The 22926-nt window shown below is 47.0% G+C and overlaps 1 protein-coding gene across 1 annotated transcript in view; it reads left to right on the top strand.

Annotated features, from left to right (window-relative positions):
- The window catches only part of RPH3A (rabphilin 3A), an 89454-nt gene that overhangs the window by 53925 nt on the left and 12603 nt on the right, over positions 1 to 22926 (top strand). The window contains 12 exon segments of the mRNA XM_014553655.2: positions 3031 to 3160; positions 4438 to 4524; positions 6567 to 6732; positions 9665 to 9703; positions 9804 to 9956; positions 11212 to 11298; positions 12346 to 12408; positions 13621 to 13860; positions 16050 to 16129; positions 18856 to 18867; positions 18869 to 18931; positions 20311 to 20420. Coding sequence (XP_014409141.1) covers positions 3031 to 3160; positions 4438 to 4524; positions 6567 to 6732; positions 9665 to 9703; positions 9804 to 9956; positions 11212 to 11298; positions 12346 to 12408; positions 13621 to 13860; positions 16050 to 16129; positions 18856 to 18867; positions 18869 to 18931; positions 20311 to 20420 — 1230 coding nt within the window.

The following is a 22926-nucleotide window of genomic DNA, read 5'->3' on the forward strand; positions in this document are numbered from 1 at the left end:
AGGGACTCGAGCAGTGAGAGAATCGAGCAGGGTGGAGATTGGACTAGTCAAGGAGGTCTCTGTGCCTCTGCTTAGCGACAGCGGCAGCAAGGTGTGGGTAAGGACAGGGACTCGAAAGCCAGACTGCCTGGGTCTGAATCCAGGTTTTCTCCACCTCCCAGCTGTGTGACCTGGGTACATCACTTAACCTCTCTGTGCTTCACTTTTCTCATTTGGAAAATGGGGAAAAGGCTAGTCCTTGGTTTACAGTGCTGCTGGAAGGATTCATTAAGAAAATCCAGTGTGGATACATCCATCGAAATTCATCAGATTGTACATCTGAAATATGTAGTTTACTATACAGGAATCATACCACAATAAAGGTGTTAAAAAAAAAAAAAGAAAAGATAAAGCTACAAAAAAGGAAGGAAGGAAGGAAGAAGGAAATCCTTGTGGGGTGCTTCTCTCTGTGCCTGGCTCACCGTAAGTGCTCAGTGGACGCTGGCTACTGTTATTCTAGGTGCTCTGAGACTGAGGACTGGGTGCTCCTGGTTTCTGCCACCTCCCAACATCCTATAAAGATGATTTCTAGGGAAAACACGGGGAGGCTGGGGAGGAGGACGAGGAGGAGGAGGAAGGGAAGTCCTGCCTCCCGAAGCAGCTCCGTCCCATCTGGGTCGCAGCGTAGGTCCCGGACCCCACAGGCTGCCTTTGGCTCCTCCTCGGGCAGAGTGGCTCTCTGTTGAGCGGACACAGAAGCTGCTATTTATAACGCAGAGAGCAGAGCGCTTTGAGGGGGTGGCAGGAGCGAGGAGGGCCCGTAGGGAGAGTCGGCAGCAGGTGTCTGCGGCAGGGCGGCCACGGACCTTCTGCAGCCTGTGGTGCCCTTGTCCCATCCCTGGGGTTCTCACGCCTGTGGTGTCCACAGCTGAGAGCCAGTTGGCGGAGGAGTGAGCAGAGTCCGGCTCCATCTGGGTCCACTGGCTGTGGTCGGAACAGGAACAATAAGGATTTTTTTTTTTTTTTTGAGGAAAAAGAAAGGAGATGATTTCAGGCTGGTGGGAAGTATCAAAAACAACCCCCCACCCTGACATCACAGCCGGAGTGCCCACGGGCGTGGTTACTTTGCACAGCCTTGCTGTTCAGAGTGCGCCCCAGGACAAATAACACTGTGTGAATCTCTCGGGAGTTTTCTATAAAAGCAGCACCTCGGGCCTCACCCCAGATCTGATGCCTCAGAATCTGCATTTTAACAAGGTGCCAGTGTGAACTGTGTGCACGTTAAGTTTGAGAGGAGCTAGCGTAACTCACATGAGACCTTGATTCCAGTTTTAGCTTTGCTTCTTCCTAGCTCTGTGCCCTTGGGCAAGTCACTTAACTGCCCTGTGGCTCCCTTTCCTTTCCTGCAAAATGGCTTATTAGTTAGTAATGCCTACCCCCTAGGGTTGCGTGGCAAAACACGTCGTGCCATGCCAGGCCCGTAATAAGCACTAGGTAAGTGTGAGCTGTTATTATATGTCACTTGACATTCAGTTCAGCTTGGTTTTGCTGGGTCCAAATTTGGAAAGTGGGCTGCCTTCATTCATTCATTCATGGGTTCAACCATCCCATCTGAACACTCACTATGGACCAGGCACTGTTCTGGCCGTGGGGACACAGTGGGGAACAGGACAGACAATGTCCCTGGCGCAGGGGAGCTCATAGTCTAGAGAGGCAACCAGATACAGACTCCTAATTAACTAATTACTTCATGTAGAAAACCCCACAATTATTTACAGATAGTACAAGTGCCATGCAGAAGGGTTGCTATTAGAATAAACAAAGCAGACGGTCAGAGAAGTCTTCTAAGGGGAGGTGATATTTCAATTGGAATATGAAGGATAAAAGGGGAATCTAGACACAAAAATTGTGTGTGTGTGTGTGTGAGAGAGAGAGATCACAAATATGTGTAATGTTGGGCGAGGCTGTATTCCAGTCACAAGGAACAGAATGTGCGAAAGTACTGAGGCAGTTAGGAGAACTAGAACTCAAAGGAGACCAGAATAACCAGAGCAGTGATTCTCAAACTGTTGTCAAAATCCCCTGGAGGGCTTGTAAAAACATTGCTGGGCCCCATCGCCAGAGTCTCTGATTAGGTTGGCCTGGGGTGGGGCCCGGGAATTTGCTTTCCGTACAAGTTCCCAGGTAACACTGATGCTGATGGTCTGGTCATCACACTTAGACAACCACTGAACTAGAACACTGAAGCAAGACCAAGAGGGAGAAGAGGTTGGAGGTTTTATCTGGCGCCGGGCCATGGAAACCTCTTGGAATGGGAACCAACTGAAGGTCTTAAAGAGAATGATCAGATTTATGTTTCAGGAGTATCACCGTGGCTGTGGTGGGGAGAACAGATTGCAGAAGGCAATGAGTGCAAGCAGGGAGACTAAGAGGTTACTGCAGCCCTCTGGAGGAGGGATGTTGGTGGCTTGGTGGAGGTGAAGATGGAGAGAAATGGGTGGATTCCAGAAGTGTTAGGAGGTAGACACCTTAGGACTTGGTTGGGTCACTGAATGTCAGGGAAGGAGGGGTCAGGAAGACCCTTTAAGTTTCTGGTTAAAACGAGTTAGCAGATAGGGGGGCCATTTCCTGAGAATGGGAGCAGGTTTGCTGGGGGTGGGGATGGAGAGCGACCAAGAGGAAGTGTTCCGTTGAAAGCACAGGTTTGAGACCCAAATGAAGACGTTATGTAGACAATTAGGTAAACAGATCTGGAGCTCAAAAGACAGTTTCCTTGGAGGAGGTGACGTGAGAAAAGATGAGATAAGGTTCTTAGTCTGAAGTCAGTAGAACAGATGGGCTTTGGGGGATATGGGAGGGGTTCCATGATGTTCTGAAAATATATCAGAATTGTATGTGCATGGGCCTTTTCTGGGGAGGGGTCCAATAGTCATCATCAGACACTCAAGAGTCTATGACTAAAAGAAAGTTAAGTCCATCAGCCAGATATTGAGGGAGATGCCAGTGGTCCCCCATCCTATAAGGTCCTTATTACCCCATCTCTGCTTCCAGGCGCCTGGTGGACCGTCTGGAGAACATGAGGAAGAACGTGGCTGGGGACGGGGTGAACCGCTGCATACTGTGCGGAGAACAGCTGGGGATGCTGGGCTCTGCCTGTGTGGTGTGTGAGGACTGTAAGAAGGTACCATCAGCCTCCCCTTCCCTGCTTCCCTGCTCATCACGTGCAGAGGTGCTAGGCCTGGCTTGAGCCTTTGGGGGCCCTGGGTCTCGGGGTTGGAGCTTGGATCCAGAAGGCGAGTTGCCAGTATGTGATTCCTTCTGGGGTGCTCCCGTGCCCAGCTGTCTTCCGAGGTAATCCTGATCCTGGCTCCTCTCCTAGGAGTCACTCTGACCCTTCTGTTCCCTTGGAGCTCAGCTCCATCCAGGATGAACTTGGGAGCCTGAGGTAGGACATGAGCCATGGTTGAGCCTGCAAGTATCCTGGCTGTGGCTTAGCAAGTTGTCAGGCTAAAGGGCATGCCGGGCATGTGTGTACACATGAGTGGAAGGCTTACCCAGCATTCTCTACCCTGGGCTGTAATACAAGCCACTTAAAAAGCCCCTCTCCAGCCAAGTTAGACCAAGTTAGACATTGGTCTTCTGAAACATTCATTCTTGAAGGGGAGTCTCCCCATGCTCTCTCCACCCTGCACCCTCTCCTCAAGCTGTCTGCACTTGACAATTCCAGGACAGAAACACAGCTGTCCTTGGGCCTGTCTGATTCCCAGGAAGGGACTTCAGGGGAACAACCCAGCTGGAGACATCCATAATGCCACTTGGCATCTCCTACTTGGGGTCCCCTCTAGCATTTAGAATGGAATATTGGGGAAAGTTTATTCCCCAAAAAAAAACCTGTCTTCTGTAGTCAGCTAGATAGGGAGAAATTTTGTGACCTGTTAGGTTTTCCTATTTGTCTTAGCTGCCAGGAAACTCAGCCGAAAGTATGATGTTCCATTGCATAGTCATGGCATTTACTCAGGTAACATCCTTCTCCCTGAGGAGTTGAACATGCAGTTATAGTCTAGGTTGTCTCAGATTCATTTGGGAAAGAAAGATGGAATAAAGTACTAAATGAAATGGATATATAGTCTCTCCTCTTTAAAAAAAAAATCAAGTCAATGAACTCCCCAGAATGGGATGCTGAAAACTCAGACCCCATAGGGACTCTGGGAGAATCCCTTCATCCAGTGCTTGGGGATGACTCCAGTTCTTGTTATCAGAAATCAAGACTCAGATTGGAACTTTATTCTAACTGGCCTTGGTCTTGGAAGGGAGGTGAGGAAAGGAGAGTTCTCTTTCTTTACGTCCACCAAGGGAGAATGGGGCTTCATTACCACCCTCCCTAGCCACCGCTCCCGACCACTGGCAGCTCCGAGCCTGGCATCTCTGAGTGTGCATCGGGCTATGTTTTATCCCCAGAACATCTGCACCAAGTGTGGAGTGGAGACCTCCAACAACCGCCCGCGTTCTGTGTGGCTCTGCAAAATCTGCATCGAGCAGAGAGAGGTAAGCGGGTTGGTCCACTTGGCTTCTGGAGCATCCTCCCTTCTTTGTCCAGTTCCCCGTTCCTTGCTGTATCGAGGGGAGTGAGGTGGCAGCTGGGAGGCTGGGGGACCTATTCAGGTACATGTCTTAAGGTGTATGTAAAGGGAACCAGCTCAGCTGTGAACACTGGCAGAACACAGGGTTTGAGTGACCTTCTTTTCTCCTCTCCCACTTCTGTGACTTTTCTCTTCCTTCTCTCCCTCCCTTCTTCCCGCTTATTTGTTGCCCTCTGACATGCATTATTCCCTGTTCCCCATTTCTCACCTTCTGGCTCTCCCTCTGCTGCCTTCTGCTCTGTCTCTTTCTGTCTGTTCCTCTTCTTGTCTCATACTCTCCCTCATTTTCTTTACTTTCCCTCTACAGATCGTCCTCAACTTACAGTGGGGTTACATCTCAATAAACCCATCGCAACTTGAAAATATCACAAATGGGAAATGCATTTGAAACACCTAACCTACTGAACATCACAGCCTAGCCTCCCCTAAACGTGCTCAGGACACTTACATCAGCTGACCATTGGGCAAAATCATCTAAGACAAAGACTATTTTATAACAAAAGGTTGAATATCTCTTGTAATGTACTGAATACTGTCCTGAAAGTTGTTTTAAAAAGGATGGTTGTGTGGGCACAGAATTGCCGTAAGTGTGTCAGTTGTTCCCCGTCGTGACAGCGTGGATGGCGGGGAGCTGCAGCTCACTGCCACTGACCAGCATCACAGGACATATCCCTAGGCCAGGAAAAGATCAAAATTCCAAATTTGAAGTATGGTTCCTGCTGAATGCAGAGAACTTTTGCACCATTGTAAAGCTGGAAAGTGGTAAGTCAAACTGTTGTGAGTCGGGGACCGTCTGTGCTCTCCTCATCGGAGCTCCTTTCTCCCTCGCATCCGTGTCTCCTCTTCCTTGTCTTCTTTCTCTCCTTGCCTCTCAACCGTTAGCCTTCTTCCTCTGCACTGTCTTCACTTGGTCTCTGTTTCTTTCTCCTCTGGAATCCTTCTCTTACCTAGGCTTGCTTTTTATCACCTATTTTGTCCCAATTAAGTCCTTTCAGCTTTTCCCAATTTCTTCATCACTCACCTTCTGCTGCAGATTCCTGCCTTTCAGGCTGTTCCAAGGGCCATATCTCCCTCAGTAGCAGGCAGGGTCCTGGGAGAACAGATGGCACAACCCATCAGGACAGTCAAGGAGGTTTTAATAAAGGTGCTGTGTACAAAGGTCCGGGTAGGAATAAGGGACATCACAAGGCACGGTGCAGCACACAGCACCAGCGGTGGCAGGGCCGCCGTTACACTCCTGAGACTGAAGGAGCGGAGGAGGGAGCAGTTACCAGACTGGGTGACAGGGATGGCCTCGCAGGAATGCAGCCACTGGCTGCCTGGCAAGGAGGGAGCCAGGGGAATACATACTCTCTGACCTCACTATCTCCTTTCCTCTGATCCCCCACTAATGCTCTCCTTGACCAGATCCACCTGGAAGCTAGAGATCAAGAAAGTCCCTTACTGCAGTCCTTACTGGTCAGCCTCCTGAGACACACAACAGGGTGAAAACGATGTAGGACCAGTCTGAAGGGGCAATCAAAGGTGTTCAGCACATTATCCCAGGTGGAACACTAATCTACAAGGCAGGGAAGAAGGCCAGAGGTCTTGGGGAGGGTGTGAGTCAATCATCCTCTTTACAGAAGCCAGTGTAGTAGGGAGCAGGACACAGTGAAGAGGTGGAAGTTGTGGTGTCCAGTCTACTCTCCAGCTTTCTAGCCTTATACCGGTTCACAACCTTTCTGATATTCGACTTTATCCATCAAGAGGTTGGTCATTTATTGAGTGCTCAGGGATGTTGTGTGAGTCGAATGAGAACTGTGAAAGACTGCATACTGGTGAGAAAAGTGTGCTGCCTCTTCTGTCACTGTTCTGAGGGCAGGGAGCAAGTGAAAAGTTGGCACTCGTGAAGGCGGGAGCAGTGGTCCTTTGCTGCCATGTCTTCATCATCTACCTCTCCTCCCCCAGGTGTGGAAGCGTTCCGGAGCATGGTTCTTCAAGGGCTTCCCCAAACAAGTCCTCCCACAGCCTATGCCCATAAAGAAGACCAAGTCCCAGCAGCCTGGCAGTGAGCCCGCTGCCCCCAAGCAGCCCGCCCCTGAGCCCAAGCACGCTGCCCGGGCTCCAGCTCGAGGTAGGAAATCACAGCTTTTCTGCTTTCAGAACCAAGGACAGGTCTTGGCTAGCTGGTCTACCCAGAGGATGTCCTGACATCATGTCTGTGTTTCTACCCAGTTGGTGGACAGCCAGCCTCTGGGCTTGGGTCTAGGACTCCTATGTCCCTTTCATAGCTCATCATGAACTCTTACCAAGAAGGTACCAAAGGGAACGCTTCTGCAATCCCAAGCTGCCAAAAGGCTTTGTTGTCATCCCTGATGGAGTATTTGGAGGTACAGCAGAGGTAGAAATTAAAATTAGGCACTGAGAAAGACTCCCAACGCCAAAATACACACTGAAACCTGTGCATGGGTCGGGGAAGGGGTAGGTTTGGGGCTTGCTGAGAAGGCCGCCTTCGCCCCTATTTCTTTGATCAACCATCAGCAAATCTGAAATTGGACTAATTAAAAATGAAAGATGAATAGAAAGGAAATGAATAAAAGAAAATTACCACTACTATGCATATTATCACTATTACCTGCGTTATTAATTATTGAAATGATGATTAAAAGGGAGAGGAAAAACCAATAAAAAGAAAAAAATGCAACCCCAAAAGAACACATTTTAATTGAATGGGGCCACGAGGACTGACCAGATGAAGCCCTTACAATACTTTCAATTAACATAGGGTGATAAAATCTGTTCTGAATGACAGTTCTGGAGTTGCGCACAGGCAGTGCTTCTGAAAGGAAGGTTATAGTTGAAGGTCTCAAAAATTGAAGTGCCCAACTATAACTTCTCAAGGTACCCGGCGCAGTACCTGGCACTCAAAAGCCATTTAACAAAACTTTCATCCCGACAAGGCGTGAGCAATTTCTGCTCCTTGTGGAGACTTGCCAGATTGTCAGTATACACTGCATCCCTGAGGAACCCCCAGATTCCACCACTAGAGCATCTTTCTTCCTGGTTAAGCATTACTCCCTCTACTCTGAGAAGGCTGTAGAACTTAACTGTCAAGATCTTGAACATCTGGAGCCAGGAGGACCTGAATTTGAATTCCAGCTCTACCACTTACAAGTCACGTGAGCTTGGATAGGGACCTAACCTCTCTGAAACTTTTCCTCACTTATAAAATGAGGTTAGTAACTCATTTGGTTATTTTGAAGATTAAATGAGATGCTGCAGGCAGACCTCGTTTTATTGTGCTTTGCTTTATTGCATTTCGCAATAATTGAGTATTCTGGGTTTTTATAATTTTATTTTGTTTTTACAAACTGAAAGTTTGTGACAACCCTGCAACAAACCAGTCTGTCGGTGCCATTTTTCCAACAGTGTCTCTCTGTCACAATTTGGTGATTCTCACAGTATTTCAAACTTTCTAATTATTATTATATTTACTGTGATAGTCTGTGATCGGTGATTGTTGATGTTACTTTTATAATTGTTTTGGCATTTTTGAGCAATAAAATATTTTAAAATTAAGATATGTACTTTTTTTTAGACATAATGCTATCGCATACTTAGTAGACTGCAGTACAGTGTAAATGTAATTTTATACACTCTGGGAAACCAAAAAACTCACGTGCTTCAGTTTTGTGTGATATTTGCTTTATTGCGGTGGTCTGGGACCCAACCCAAGCATCTCCAAGGTATGCCTGTACGCGTAAAGTACTTTGCAGAGTGCAGCATTTAGTAAATGTTATATATTTATTATATTCTATACATTATTTTTATATATTATATAATGTTATTATATTATATTATACATTATATAATATTAATCCCCTATACATAGATAGATACATAAATGCTATGAACTAGCTTATCATCAGATAAACTCCAGACAAAACAAATAACTCTGAAAATATAGTTGACGTAGTGACCAGTTACCTCATTGGAAAGAAATAACATCACCTGCATTGCAAAGTGACACCTAAAAAGTTATTGGTGCATCCAGTGCAGATGAATATGTGAAGAAATGTTGGTATAAACAACATTTCTCGGTAGGACTGTAATTCACCTCCAGCCTCCTGTAAAGTAATATGACAGAAGTTCTTAAGATTTGAAGTGTGTATGTGATTTCACCCAACAATCCCTCTCTGGGAATATAACTAACAGCAAGAGAAGTTCCAATATAAAAGATACACGTATATGTATATTTATTGTGTCATTGTTTATGGTAGCAAAGATACTGGCAAACAATAAGTGTTCATTAATGGAGGAATTGTTGACTGGATTATGATATATTCACTCCACAATGTATAAAGCATCTTTTAAAATTGAATGCTGTAAATGTGTATTATAGATTTGGAATAATGTCCATGCTATGAGCTTTCAATATTCTTTTAACAAACTGTTACTGAACACCTAATGAGTTCCAGGCTCTGTTCTATGCCCTAGGGAGTCAGTAAATGGAACACATAAAATCTGTGCCCTTGTGCAGCTAAAATTCTAGTGGGGGAATCAGATGCTCAACAAATAGCAAATGCAAATACGATATAATTTCAGGTTGTGGTAAGTGCTGGGAGGGAAAATGAATCAGGTCGGGTGATAGGTTGTGACAGGAGGGTTCATGTTGGACAGAATGGCCAGAGAAGGGCTGTCTGAAGAGATGATCTTTGGGGAGAAACCTGACTAAGGTGATAAAGGGGGCTCATAGAATCTTCGGGAATATGGCAATGCAAAGGGCTTGAGGCTGGAGCATGCTTGGTGAGTCCTGGGGAAAATCAAATTAAGTGAACAAAGCACGTTCTAGAAACAGTACATATGCAATGATCCTAATTTGTTGGCAAAGAAAATAATGTGAGATTGTAAACATGTGCTACATCAAAGGGAAACTTGGGAGAGGAAACTTAGGTTTCTTTTTTAAGCTCTTGGGAGTGGTGGATGGGCCCCTTTGTGACCACCCTTAAGCCAAGGATCCCCAGAAAACATCAAATACGTACTTCCCATTAGTTTTCTCCCCCCAGGCGACACTGAAGACAGGAAGGGGCCAGGTCAGAAGACAGGTGGGTTCTGCTGACTCTGAATTCTACTTTGGGGACTTGGACTCCTTTCCCCCACTCCTCCGATGCCCTTTCTCCATTCAATTCATGATTTTCTTTCCAGGCCCTGACCTGGCCTCAGCTCCTGGGCAAGGAAGCTATGGGCCTCCTGTGCGCAGGGCCTCTGAGGCACGAATGAGTTCATCTAGCCGGGACTCAGAGAGCTGGGACCACAGCCACGGTGGGACCAGCGGTGACCCCAGCCGGAGCCCAGCAGGTGAGAGGGATGCACAAATCCAGGCAAACTTCCTGGATGAGGAGAATCAAAAGGAAAGGGGAGGACGGTGTTTTTATTCATTTATTAATTGGCACTTGGTAGACATTCAATGAACACTTGTTGAATGAGTAAGAGAGTAAGTGAGTGAATGAATGGATGGATGGATGGATGAACAAGGACCTGGATAAACAAGCAAATGACAGTGCTAATGCAGGACCCTGCGACAAGACCTGGGAATCGGTAAGCCCCAGCCAGAGGTGGCAAAGCACTTTCTGTCATGAGCATTTGAGCATCTCTCCAGTGAAAAAGTTCTGAATTCAGGAGAGATGGGATCCAGCCCAGTGAGGTGAGAGAGGACAGGGCATTCTTCCAGGAATGTCAGACCTTCTGGGTACCAGGAACTGCTGGTTGTATCATTGCCATTTGATCTCCCAACAGCTTGGCAGGAGACAGTAGCCTCTAACAGTCTCAGGTAGACTCCAGAAACCAAATGCCTGAGTTCAAACCCTGGCTCTGCTACTAACCAGCCAAGAGCAGGCATTAGGTGAGCTCCTTAACCCCTCTGTGCCTCAGTTTCCCCATTTGTAAAGTGGAGCTAATAAAGTGCCCACATCATAGGGTGTAGAGATTAAATACGTTCTTATAAATAGATATTAACTCATTATTATCAAGTCAGTAGAGTTGTTGCCTCCATGAAGCATCTGAGAGAGGGTGAGTGACCAGCCCAAAGAGATACACAGGTCATGAAAGAAAAGGATGGGGTGCAAAGCTTGGTCCACATGAAGAAGTCTTTCAGTAATAATAAAGTAATATCAACATCCGCCGGCTGTTGAGCATCTACTACATGCCAGGCACTGTTCTGAGCACTTCGCATCATTGCATCTCCACCACAACCCTATCCAATGTTATTCCCATTTGACAGATGAGGAGACTGAGGCCCAGAGAAGATAGGTCATTTGTGCAAGGTCACAGATGTTGGAAGTAACATCACAGAATCTGTGTTTTCAACACCTGTGTTTCTGCTGGGACTTGCCCAAGGGGAATCCGAATATTGGAAAGAGAGCACACACGGAAGGGAAGAGAAGAGGGTGTGAAAGAGCTGAGAATGTCAGGGGGCTGCATCTAGTTTACATCCAGAGGACTGTGCCTCATGCAAGCTTCTTCCTGTTTTGACTGTGTGTGTGTGTGTGTGTGTGTGTGTGTGTGTGTGTGTGTGTGTGTAACATGACAGGCTGTTTCCTCTTTCCGCCTGCAGGTTTGAGACGGGCTAACTCGGTCCAGGCCTCTAAACCTGCTCCGGCCTCGACGCAGAGCCCAGCACCTCCTCAGCCTGGACAGCCAGGTACCTGCCACCCACCCACCTGCCCAGGTCGTTACTCAGCTGTGACCTCCCATCCTTGCCTGCAGAACCCGCTGGGATTTCTGCAAAGCTGCAGCCACCACCATATCCTAAACTCCTCTAAGACCCTTAGAGTGAATAATGCTCCAGGTGGGAAGCGGGCAGGGGTGGGATGGAGAGGGGCAGTGTACCCACCCAAACGTGAGAAGTGAGGGTACCTCATCCCTCGGTGTTGCCACCTTCAGACATTGTCACTTCGCTTTCACAACTTTTCCACCTGCCCTACCACCTACCCTCTTACTTCCTTAATAGTTTTCTTCAGGTTGGCCCTCCTTTAAAAACATAATTGAGAGAAGTTGTTATCATAAATTCTCTCTCAAGGAAATTTTAAGGACCTCGGACTTTAGTAAATCACAGACATTCTCAGAAGAGTATGTGAGATTTGGGGAGAAATGGTGGACAAAGAGATTCATAATATGAGAAACTCTAAACAAATATGGCTTGTGTAAAGCAATAGAAAATAATGCCTGCTTCGGTGTAGTTAAAATTGTGTTATTTTAAAAGAACCCAGAATGGCTTTCTCACTGTGTCATTGAACGTTACTTCATTCCTGATCCCTGTGGCTCTCCCCTACATCCCAAGCGTTGAAAATGTAGTTGCAGAGAATCCTCTGTACCAGTAATGACCCTGTAACAATGGTAGACTCAAAAGATAAACTTGCCCGTTACCCTACAAATGATTCTCACTCCTTGAGTTCATCGACCTCATAACAGCCAGCAAAACATGAAGTGCTGGTATCACCATCCCCATTTCACAGAAGAGGAAGCTGAGGCCCAGGAAGGAAGGAAGGATTGGGGCTTGAACCCAGACCTTTCTGACCCCAGAATGCCCTCCCTATGGGACCATTTCTGCAACCTTGGATACCTCCCAACATCACCTGCTGCCTCTGGGCCTGTGTCCACAGCTGTGAAATGAGGGGGGCTCGGGGCAAGCACCCAAATGATGCCGCCTTCTCTGTTCCAACCTTCTGTCTCTCTCTGCACCACTGAGGGCCCCCAGGAGGCAGCAGACCCAGTTCCGGGCCAGCCGGACGATTTCCAGATCAGAGACCAGGCAAGTGTTTGCTACTTTCTGTGCCTACACAGGTGATCACCTCTGTCCCATCAGAGAGAGAGAAAGAGAGAGAGAGAAGAGAGGGAGGGGGAGCAGGGGCTGCCAGCCGTCAGCACATTCTGCATCCTGAGACCTATGTGATGAAGCTCTAAGGGACCCCCCTAATTCCAAAACTCTAGCGAGTCCACACTAAGGTCTGATAGAGAGAAAATGACAATATGTACAGTGGTTAAGAGCACGCACTGCCTAGATTCAAATCACTGCCTCTTCACTTCCCGACTGTGTGACCCTGGGCAAGTCACTCACTTTCCCTGAGCCTCAGTTTCCTTATCTCTAAAATGGGGATAGTACAAGGACTTACCTCTCAGAGTTGTTGGAAGGATTAAATAGCTAATTCATATAAAACTGTAGCACGTGGCCTGCAAAGTATGACAGTCACTCCAAGCGACCATGATTGTTGCATGTGACACACAAGCAGCAGGAGCATCACCAACCACTACGACATACTCACTGCTGTCTTCTGCCTCAGGTGCTCCTCTAAGCGCTGCACGTATATTTTAAAATTTTTAAATAAGAGCTGCTATTATTTGAGCACCTTCAGGTATTAAAATTCCTATCTTACAGTTAAGAAAACTGAGGCTCAGAGACACGTGTCGTGCTCCAGGTCACACCCCTGAGATTCAAATCCAGGCTGTCTAGTGGGGAGGGTAGAGCTCAGTGGTAGAGCGCCTGCCTAGCATGCATGAGGTCCTGGGGTCAATCCCCAGAGCCTCCATTAAATAAATAAATAAACCTAATTATTTTACACCCCCACCCCCCAAAAAAAGGACAAATCCAGGCTGTCTGGCTTCAGAGCCCACAGCATTGAGGGCTCTCAGTGGGGTCTGTTTTGCCTCCATTTGAATGAATCAGCTCGTGGGACTTGTTATAAAACAGATTCCCAGGTCCCAGTGCACTGCCTACAGATTCTCCATGGGGCCAGGGAACCTGCAGGTTTGCAAGCCTTCCTTGATGGCTTTGACAAAGGCAATATTCTGAGAGCCAGCAAACGGCGTGAGGTGGCCCCCGTCAACTGGAAGGGATAATCCTCGGTTGCAGGGCTGGGGTGATCCTGGGGCAAGGCTCACGCAGCACCTGGTACCCGTGGGTGCCTGTCACTCACAGTAATACCGCAGCTGCCTCTTTCCCACCCTCCCTGCTTCTCCTCTGCAGAGGTGGCTCCTGACGACCCTGGCTATACAGGGGCCACCGCCCCACCCCAGGAGGAGAGAACAGGGGGCGTTGGGGGCTACTCGGCAGCCGGAGCGAGGGAGGACCGTGCGGGCCACCCTCCGGGCCCCTACTCCCAAGCGTCTGCTGCTGCCCCCCAGCCGGCCGCGGCCCCTGCCCGCCAGCCCCCACCCCAGGAGGAGGAGGAGGAGGAAGCCAACAGCTACGATTCAGATGAAGCAAGTAGGTGAAGCTTAATGGAGGGGTGGCTGGGGAAAGTTGCTTCAGGGGTCGCCCCCAGGGAAACAGGGATGGCTCTGGGGACAGCCCTGTACACCCACCGGCCCCCTAATATACCAATAACTATTAATAAATTATTAGCCAAGTTACAAAAATACAAATTTGTATTACTACCTTCATAAAATGACATCAGCTTTCTAAAGTGTAGCTGCTATATGTATAAATATTTTATTGTTGTAAAATACATCAGCGTTACCTTTTACATCATTTTTAAGAGTACAATTCAACTGCACTCACAGTGTTCTATTTGGCGACTCCATAGAATGATCATGTGGCTCTGCAATTTCCACTCCTAGGAACGTATATAGGTATCTATGCATTTTAATATTTTCCCAAACTCTTTAATGTGTGCCTTCTAAAAGTCACTTTTTAACCATGATTTAAAATATTCTGATTTTTCTCTTGCACCCATCCATTCAGTGATTTGCAAAGTGCCTACTCTTTGCCTCTCCCACTCAGACCCCGAGTTCTAGGGAGACACACACACACACACACACACACCAGCAGCATTTCTCCAGGGTGTGGCTGGGAGCAGCAGGGGAGAGCTGGGGCGGCCTTTGTGAGCTGGACAGAAGCTTGGATGGGTAGTGTCTGGGCCCAGTACATGCTGCAGGGTTGGAGGGACATTCCAAGAGCTCCTGGTCAGATGGGCTGCCTGGATCCACTTAGAAGAAATGGACCAAGGGCTGTAACCGGCAGAATGGCTTTGGCCCTTCAAGTCACTTGTCCTCGTTGTAAAAGGGGAAGCAAATACCGTCTCCCACGCAGGGCTGAGGGGAGGGTTTACTGAGGTACCTCCTGAAAAAGGGCTTCATAAACTGGAAATCATTACTATTACATAGTGCTAAACACACACGAGGAATTACTGCTGTGTGATATGCTCATCAGAAGCAATGACCGTCAACACTTGATGAGCACTTATTTTGTGCCAGGCACTTTTCTAAGTGTGTTACATGCATGTGCTCAGTTTAATCATCCCAGTGAGCCTGGGAGTAGTAGATTTTCCTATTCCTGTTTCACAGATAGGGAGACAGAGGACCGGAGATGTTCAGGGGCTTGTCCAGGTTCACATGGCCAGTGAGTAGAGGGGCTGACGGTCAGTCTCATTGCTGTAGCAGATCAGAGGCCAGATCTGGTTGAAGTATCCGCTGCCCCATCTCCCCCAGAGGTCATGGGTCTGCAGTCTCAGGGGAAAGGAGTCCACGAGGAGCAGTCAACTGCGGGCTGTGTCTGCTCTGGAAATGCACTGTGTCTGCCATTCCGCATCCTGGTCCTTCTGCCCCGAGCAGCGGCCACTGCTCCTTCCATCTGTCAGCTTTCAATGTGTCTTGACTGTCCTGCTCAGCCTGGATGTTCCCTCCCAGGCTGTTTCTGTCCACTGTTAAAAGCTGTCCCAGTGATTTATAAACAATTCTGTCTCTATACTCAACTCACTCACTCATCTCTATATTTGACAAGTATTTACTGAGCACCTACTAGGTGCCCCTAAACTATTCTAAGTGCTAGGGATACCATGGCCAAAAAAAATGACAGACAAGATGGCTCTAACTAACATTCTGGTGAAGAGAAAGAGTTGACATACCAATGAGTTCATTTCAAATAAAGGTAGAGGACCAGGAAGGAAATAAAATAGGGCAAATGACCATGAGGGTGGCTTCTTTAGATGGAGCAATCAGGAAGGGCTTCTCTGAGGAGGTGACATTTCAGCTGAGATGTGGATAATGAGATGGCACCAGCCACATGAGGATCTGGAGGGAGAGCATTCTAGGCAGAGGCAACAGCAGATGCTGAGACTCATTTATTCCTTCAGCAGGTAAGGGAGCACCAGCCTTGTGCCTTGCACTCTGCCCAGTGGGGACATAGCAGTTAACAAAACAGTCAGAGCCCTTGCCCTCAGGGCACTCTCAACCTAGCAGGATGGAAGTCATTAACTAGGCAATTGCACAAATGATTAACTAATCACAGAAATGCTGAGGACTCCAAAGAAGAAGAGGATCTACCAGGATGGGGAGTCCAGAGAAGGGACTGAGTCTTTAACGCCTCACCCAGCCAGGCACAGATTTAGTACTTGGGAAATGTTTGTTGAATGACTGAATGAGTGTCCTCTTGGTGCCTGCCTCTTTCCTCTTCAGCCACCCTGGGTGCCCTGGAGTTCAGCCTTCTCTATGACCAGGACAACAGCTCCCTGCACTGCACCATCATAAAGGCCAAGGTGGGTGAGGGGCCAAGCTGAGGACCACTCAGGACGCTCTGGCATTTTTAGGGGACTCGGGGAGGTCATGGGTCACCAGGCCTGCCTCCTGTCAGTCTGTGACAGTGACAGTGATGAGAAAGGAGCAGGAATTAACCATGGCCAGTTCCTTCGGGGGAGGACTTCCTTGGGGGATGGTCCCAGAGGGGTTTCACTTAACTGCAGCTGCCTCCCCGGACGGAGGCAACCAGGCTTCAAGGGCAGAGCCGAGATCTGCCCAGCCCTACCCACAGCCTCTGGAGGGGACCACAGAGGTGCCATCCAGGAGGCAACGACAGCCTGACTTGACAGCTGACATGCCGCTGAACAGCTCCTTCTACAGATGTGGCCGTCAGGCTGGAGCAGCAGACTGAGTCGGAGGTCTGTTGTTGCAGATGCAAGGACAGTAATGTGGGCTCCCAAGGGGGTGGGAAAGGCAAACCAGGTTGGAAAAGCATCTCCATGCTGCAGGCTCGAGGGAGAGTGAGCCAGCTCAACTCCAGCCCCCAAAGAATGCTGGCTGATGCCAGCGCAAATCTCAGGAAGTAATTGACTAGGATCTCCCCCACACCCCAAGTCAGGACTCAGAAACCAGACTTCCTGGGTTCAAATACCAGCTCTTCCGCCCTTAGCTGTGTGATTTGGGGGAAGTTACTTAACCTCTCTGTGCCTTGGTGTGCCCATTTGTAAATCAGGGTTAACAATAGAGCCTCTCCCATAAGGATGATGGTGAGTATTACGTAGAAGGCAGCTGCATGTCCCAGTTTGCACAGATGGTTCCCAGCTATGCTCATTGTCTTGCTGAAATAATTAAGAACTCCTCCTTTTACTCACAAAGGATCCCAGTTTGGATGATCAATGATGTGTGAAATGCTTAACATAACTCCTAGAGCAGCACACCCAGGTCACTTCTTCAGCGAGCACCTACTGTGTGTCATTCACTGGGACGAACACTTAGATGTGTTTATACCTCATCCCCACAAAACACAGTGAGGTAAAGACCTACATTATCTTGTTTCATCTTCATAGGAACCTCTGAGATAGGGATTGTTATTGGCCCCATAGTACAGATGGGAGAACTGAGGCTTAGGAAGTTAAAGCCTGGGGCCACACAGCTGGTAAGGGATAAAGCTGGATTTGAGTCCAGATGCAACAGTCTCAAGCTCTATGTCCTTAACCATTCATTCACCGTCTTTGCCTTCAGCTCCAGAAATAGGGAAAGTCACACGTTACAGCCCCCTTGGGACAGGGGTACAAAAACTCAAAGGCTCAGGAGCTGGGCTGGTAACAGAGTTGAGAAAAGTGTGTAAGATGTTAGGGAGTGACAGTAAATGTGATAAAGTCTTGTGAACAGGACCCAAACAAAGATGTCCAAGTGCAGATTTGAAAAACACAGCGTCTGCCAGTTTGCAACCTCACAGTCCAAACAGACATTCCAGAAATGTTTATTCAATCCCTACTCTGTATCAGGCACTACCCTAAACGCTGGGGGTATCAGAGTGAGCGAGCGTAGGCTGCACCTTCATGGGCTCTGTTGGGAAAATGGACAAGAAGCCACCACTACAGCATTTCTTGAGTATTATACACCCTCTGGGGCTTTCTCCAGATTATTTTATCCCATTTAATTTTCACAGGAAAGGTTCTGTCATCATTCCCATTTTACATATGGGGAAATCGAGACACAGAGAGATTAAGTGGACTTGCCCAGATCACACAGCCAGGAAGTGGTGGAGCTGGGATTTGAAGCAGTGCTGTCTGGCTCAAAGGCCTGTGCGCCTACCCACTCGGCTACCCCGCCAGATTTCCCCCTTGCACCCCACTCTGTGGCTTCTCTCCCGGTCTAGTAGAAGCAAACATCGTTCATACTTACTCCCAAGGCCAGAGCTCAAACTTCACAGGTGGGATCTCATTTAATCCTCCAAGATTCCATGAATCAGGGACTATGATCGGCCCCATTGAACAGATGAGGAAACTGAGGTCCCTGGAGATCACAGAACGCAAAACATGGGATTGGGGATTAATGTATGAGAGGGGACAGTGGGAGCCCACAGGTGAGACACCTGCCTCCGCCTGGGCAGAGGGGGATGGACAGAGTGTACCTGAGCCCCAGGAATTTTGGAATTGCTCATATTAACGAGCCTAAATTAACTTCTATCCCAAACTCCTCTCCCACAGTGTCACATATGAGCCTTCATGCCAGCTCTGTGAGAGGGGGCCAGGCAGAGACTATGGTCCCCATGACATGGATGGAGAAACTGAGATCTCAGAGTGCAGGAGCCAGAACCCAGCCTCCTTCCCCTAGTCTTTCCTCCTCTCCCGCCCCTTCTGGGGCGTGTCCTCACAGCCTCCCAATAACAACCCAGCCTTGACGGGACACTTCCTAGGTGCCAGGCCCTGGGCCAGGCACCTTACAGGTGGGATCACCTTTAAATCTCCCCACCCAATGAAGCATCCCATTTGACAGGCAATGAAAACAAGGCTCAGAGAGGTTACAAAACTTGCCTAAAGTCACACAGCCAGTAAGTGACCTGGCCGGGCTTTAAACCCTGTCGGCCTGATTCCAGTGCTCATTTCAAGATACCACATGTCCCTTCTCTTTCCTTGGGAAAGGAAGCACACAGGGTGGACGGATGGCCATGCCCACTCCTATGGTAGCTGAGCGTCCAGCCCTCCCCAGGCCCTCAGGCTGTTGCCTCCTTCTCTTACAGGGACTGAAGCCCTATGGATTCCAATGGCTTGGCCGATCCCTACGTTAAGCTGCACCTCCTGCCGGGAGCCAGCAAGGTACCATATGGCCTGGGCCTCTCGGCAAGCCAGGCACACAGGCTCTGGAAGGCATCCAAGGTTCCCAGCTTAGAGCCTAAAATAGCCCTATCTGCCCCCAAACCCCCTCCTCCCTGATTGGCAAGCTCCTTGCAATGAGTAAGGGATGGACCAGAGCCATTCTCCGTCAAGAGGCAGGGGTTCTGCTCACTTATCCAACTCAGAAACCGGGGATCCAGGAGAGAAGCAGGTGCCCTGATGCTGCCCTTGACCTGCTCAAATACCTTCAGTGGCTCCCCGGTGCCGACCTTGGTCCACCTCCCACACTCAGTTTATGCCCCAGCCAAACTTCTCGTCTCTCAACAGAAATCTCTCTCCAGATAACTTGAGAAAATGTTCTATTATTAAGAGAAAATATACCCCCATGCCCCCCACCTTTCTCTTCTGCTCGCCTGCTGATCATTATTTTGCTCTGGGGAGGGAAACTGGGATTAATTCTCCTTTCTTTGAATTGACCCACTCAGGGGACATGGCAGGAAGTGGAAGCGTGCCTTCTTGGGTTTTATTTTTTGCTTTGTTGTGTTGATTTGACATGGATGCCCTGAAAATGAGGCTGACTGTATACTTGGTTACATGATTTTAAGAAAATGCCTTTCAAAAATTTGCAAGCATTAAATACCCTATAAGACAAAGAAGGACACACATGCGTGCCTACACACATACTTTATGTCACTCTTTTTGATTTGGATCAAGGAAAGGCAGTCCCGTCTGGCCATGTTGGCCACTACTCCTTCTACCTCCCCAGTGACATTTGCTTCTCCTTGATGCTCTCTCCTTTGCCCACTCCTAAAACCAAACCTACTTTGCCAAAGAGTCCAATCAATCATTTACATGTTAGTATGAATTAGATGTGTCACAGGCCACCAGCTGCATTTCTAGCCTTCTCTCTTAGAGTAAAATGAAAAATGTTGTCCCCTCTAAGGAATTTCAGGTATGGAGGATGCTATTTGGGGAAACAGAGGGAATCATTCCAATATACCCAGAAATTATTTCCTCACTGCCTGGGAGTGGGTGACTCTCATTTCTGCCTCCCTGGCCTAGAAATAATACTGTTTCCCAAAAATAAAATCTCTTTGCTTTGTAATCTTTATGAAAAGTTCAAAGAGAGGGCCCAGTACCTGGAGGGAGGTGTGACCCAGTGTCCAGTGTTGGGGATGGACCCTGGAGGATGTCCCCCACTCTCTTGAGAGTGTGCATTTGGGAGGAACAGAGCCCCTGGACGCTCCTAAGGGGAGTGGACTCCTGTCACCCACCCACCCCAAAGAAGCCCAAAGGAAGGGGCTGCAGAGCTAGCTCCCCATTGAGGCAGATGTCTGTCTGTCCATCTCTCTGCATTCTAGTCCAACAAGCTTCGTACAAAAACCCTGCGGAACACCCGAAACCCCATCTGGAACGAGACTCTGGTGTATCATGGCATCACGGACGAGGACATGCAGAGGAAGACCCTCAGGTGCCTGACGGGCTAGGGGCTGAGAGGGGACTGAGGCTGGGCAGACCGAGGCATGCGTGGCTCCTGGGGGCCACTCTTTAAAACATCTCAGAGTAGTTTCTCATTTCTTTATTTCTTCTAAAAAACAATCTATATTTCTGGCAAACACTTCTGAAAATACAGATAAGTGGAACTGTTAACATCTTGGTGTCTGAACGTCTGGGTTTAATATGTGTCTGTGTGTGTGTGTTTGTATGCAAAAGTATTCTATAAAGTTGAGTGTTTATAAAAATGGGCCATCCTGTTAAGTGATCAGCCAGTTTCACTTAACCATATACGGTACTCATGCCACTGCATGTTCTACAATGTTGTATTAAAATGCATTTTAAATGATGTAAGTAATAAGTGAATACATTCTTCTTGTGAAGAATTACAGAGAAAGCAAGTGCTGCTTTTAAATGTTAGTTCTCTCCCCCAGCCTCAGTTTCCTTCTTCTGTGAGTCTGTGTATATTTGTTATATACATACATATACTATATATATACACACACACTATTTACAACATAAGAAATGTCACATTATGTGTATCTGGAAATTGCCTTTTTTCTAGACAATGTATCTTGGGGTTATGGCCATGAGAAGACATTTAGAGCTACCTGATTTTCAACTGCTTCAGAGTATTCCACAGAATGGATTTATCACAGATTTTTTAAAATGTTTTATTATTAAATGTTATGGTACAATAGCCAAGATGTGGAAGCAACCTAAATGTCCATTGACAGATGACTAGATAAAGAAGTCATGGTATGTTTATACAGTGGAATACTATTCAGCCATTAAAAAGGATAAAATAATGCCATTCGTAGCAACATGGATGGTCCTTGAGATTATCATTCTAAGTGAAGTAAGTCAGAAAGAGAAAGCAAAATACCATATGATATCACTTATATGTGGAATCTAAAAAAAAGACACAAATGAACTTATTTACCAAACAGAAACAGACTCACAGACATAGAAAACAAAATTATGGTTACTGGGGGGAAAGGGCATGGGAAGGGATAAATCAGGAATTTGAGATTTGCAGATATTAACTGCTGTATATAAAACAGATAAACAGCAAGCTTCTACTGTATAGCACAGAGAACTATATTCAATATCTTGTAGTAACCTATGCTGAAAAAGAATATATATGTGTATGACTAAAACTTTATGCTGTACACCAGAAATTGATAAATTGTAAACTACCTATAATTAAATTTTTTAAAAAAAGATAGTACTGCTCAGAATAAACAACTCTAAATTGAGAAGGGAAAAAACACTTGAGGATAAATAATAAATAAATAAATATTATGAATATACAGAAAAGTAGAGAATATAATAAAACAAACACCCATGAACCCAAAACTTAATCTTTTAAAAATCTTAATATTTTGTTGTATTTGCTTCAGCTTTTTTGGGTAAGAAATAAAGCATGCCATAATTACCTCCCTCCCCCAAAATTAATTAATTAAGTAATTAAAAATAGAAAGAAATCAAGCAGTACAGATGCAAATTGAAGCTCTTGAAGAAATTACTTCGTCTGGAATTATGTATCTACAAGCATTGCATGGTATTGTTTGGCATTTTTAAATTTTTATGTAACTGCTTACCATTTTATTTAGCCAGTTCCCTGTGGATGGACATTTAGATGCCTTCCAGCTTTTCTCTTTTACAAACAAATTTGTAATGAGCATCCTTCATGCTTCCTCGTGTTCAGATGAGTATTCCCTTAGAATAGGAACAAAGGAGGACTACTTGGTGGATCATAGGATCTGTGGTGGGGTTATTTCTGCTTTTTCACAATTATAAACAAAACTGGGGTAAAGATCTTTATAGTGACATATTTCTGCACTTATCTTCTGTCTTAGAGATAAATTCCTGTATGTGGCATTACTGGGTCCAAAATGGTGATTATTTTTAAGTCATTGGAGACACACTGTCCTGCAGAAGAATGGGGTTGCCTACAGCCTGTCCAGCTGAACAGAGACAGCTTCTTTTTCCAACTGTGTACAGTATGGGGCTTGGCAGGAGGCCATTTGGCCCTCTAGAACTTTGAACGCTGTTCAACAAATGTTGATGGCCAGGGGAGTGAGGTGTTGTTAGTCTCTGTCTGCCCCCCATGCCTTGGGGGAACAAGTCCTGTCTTCCTCTTAGTATATGGCAGGCTGATTACTGTGTCTTGACCTGTCCTTTTGGCCTCCTAAGGGATCTTTCTCATGACCTGCTGTTTCTACACCTCTAGTCTGCTCAATGCTGTGCAGAGTGGATTAGAAAAGACAGGTTAGTGTTCTAGGATTCAGGAGACCTGGATTCAAATCCTGGTTCTGCCTCTTACTAGGGAAAAAATGATTCAGCCTTAAAGTGGGTAACTTAGAGGTTTGAGGGGAGGAAAAATTAACTGAGGTCACTAAGCTCCTAGCCTCGCTTTGCAAAAGGTGGTGCTTAAATCGCCATGAAGTAGATGAAAAAGGGGGGCTGAACTTTATTAA

The sequence above is a fragment of the Camelus ferus genome, chromosome 32 (genome assembly GCF_009834535.1).
Source record: "Camelus ferus isolate YT-003-E chromosome 32, BCGSAC_Cfer_1.0, whole genome shotgun sequence".
NCBI lineage: Eukaryota > Metazoa > Chordata > Mammalia > Artiodactyla > Camelidae > Camelus > Camelus ferus.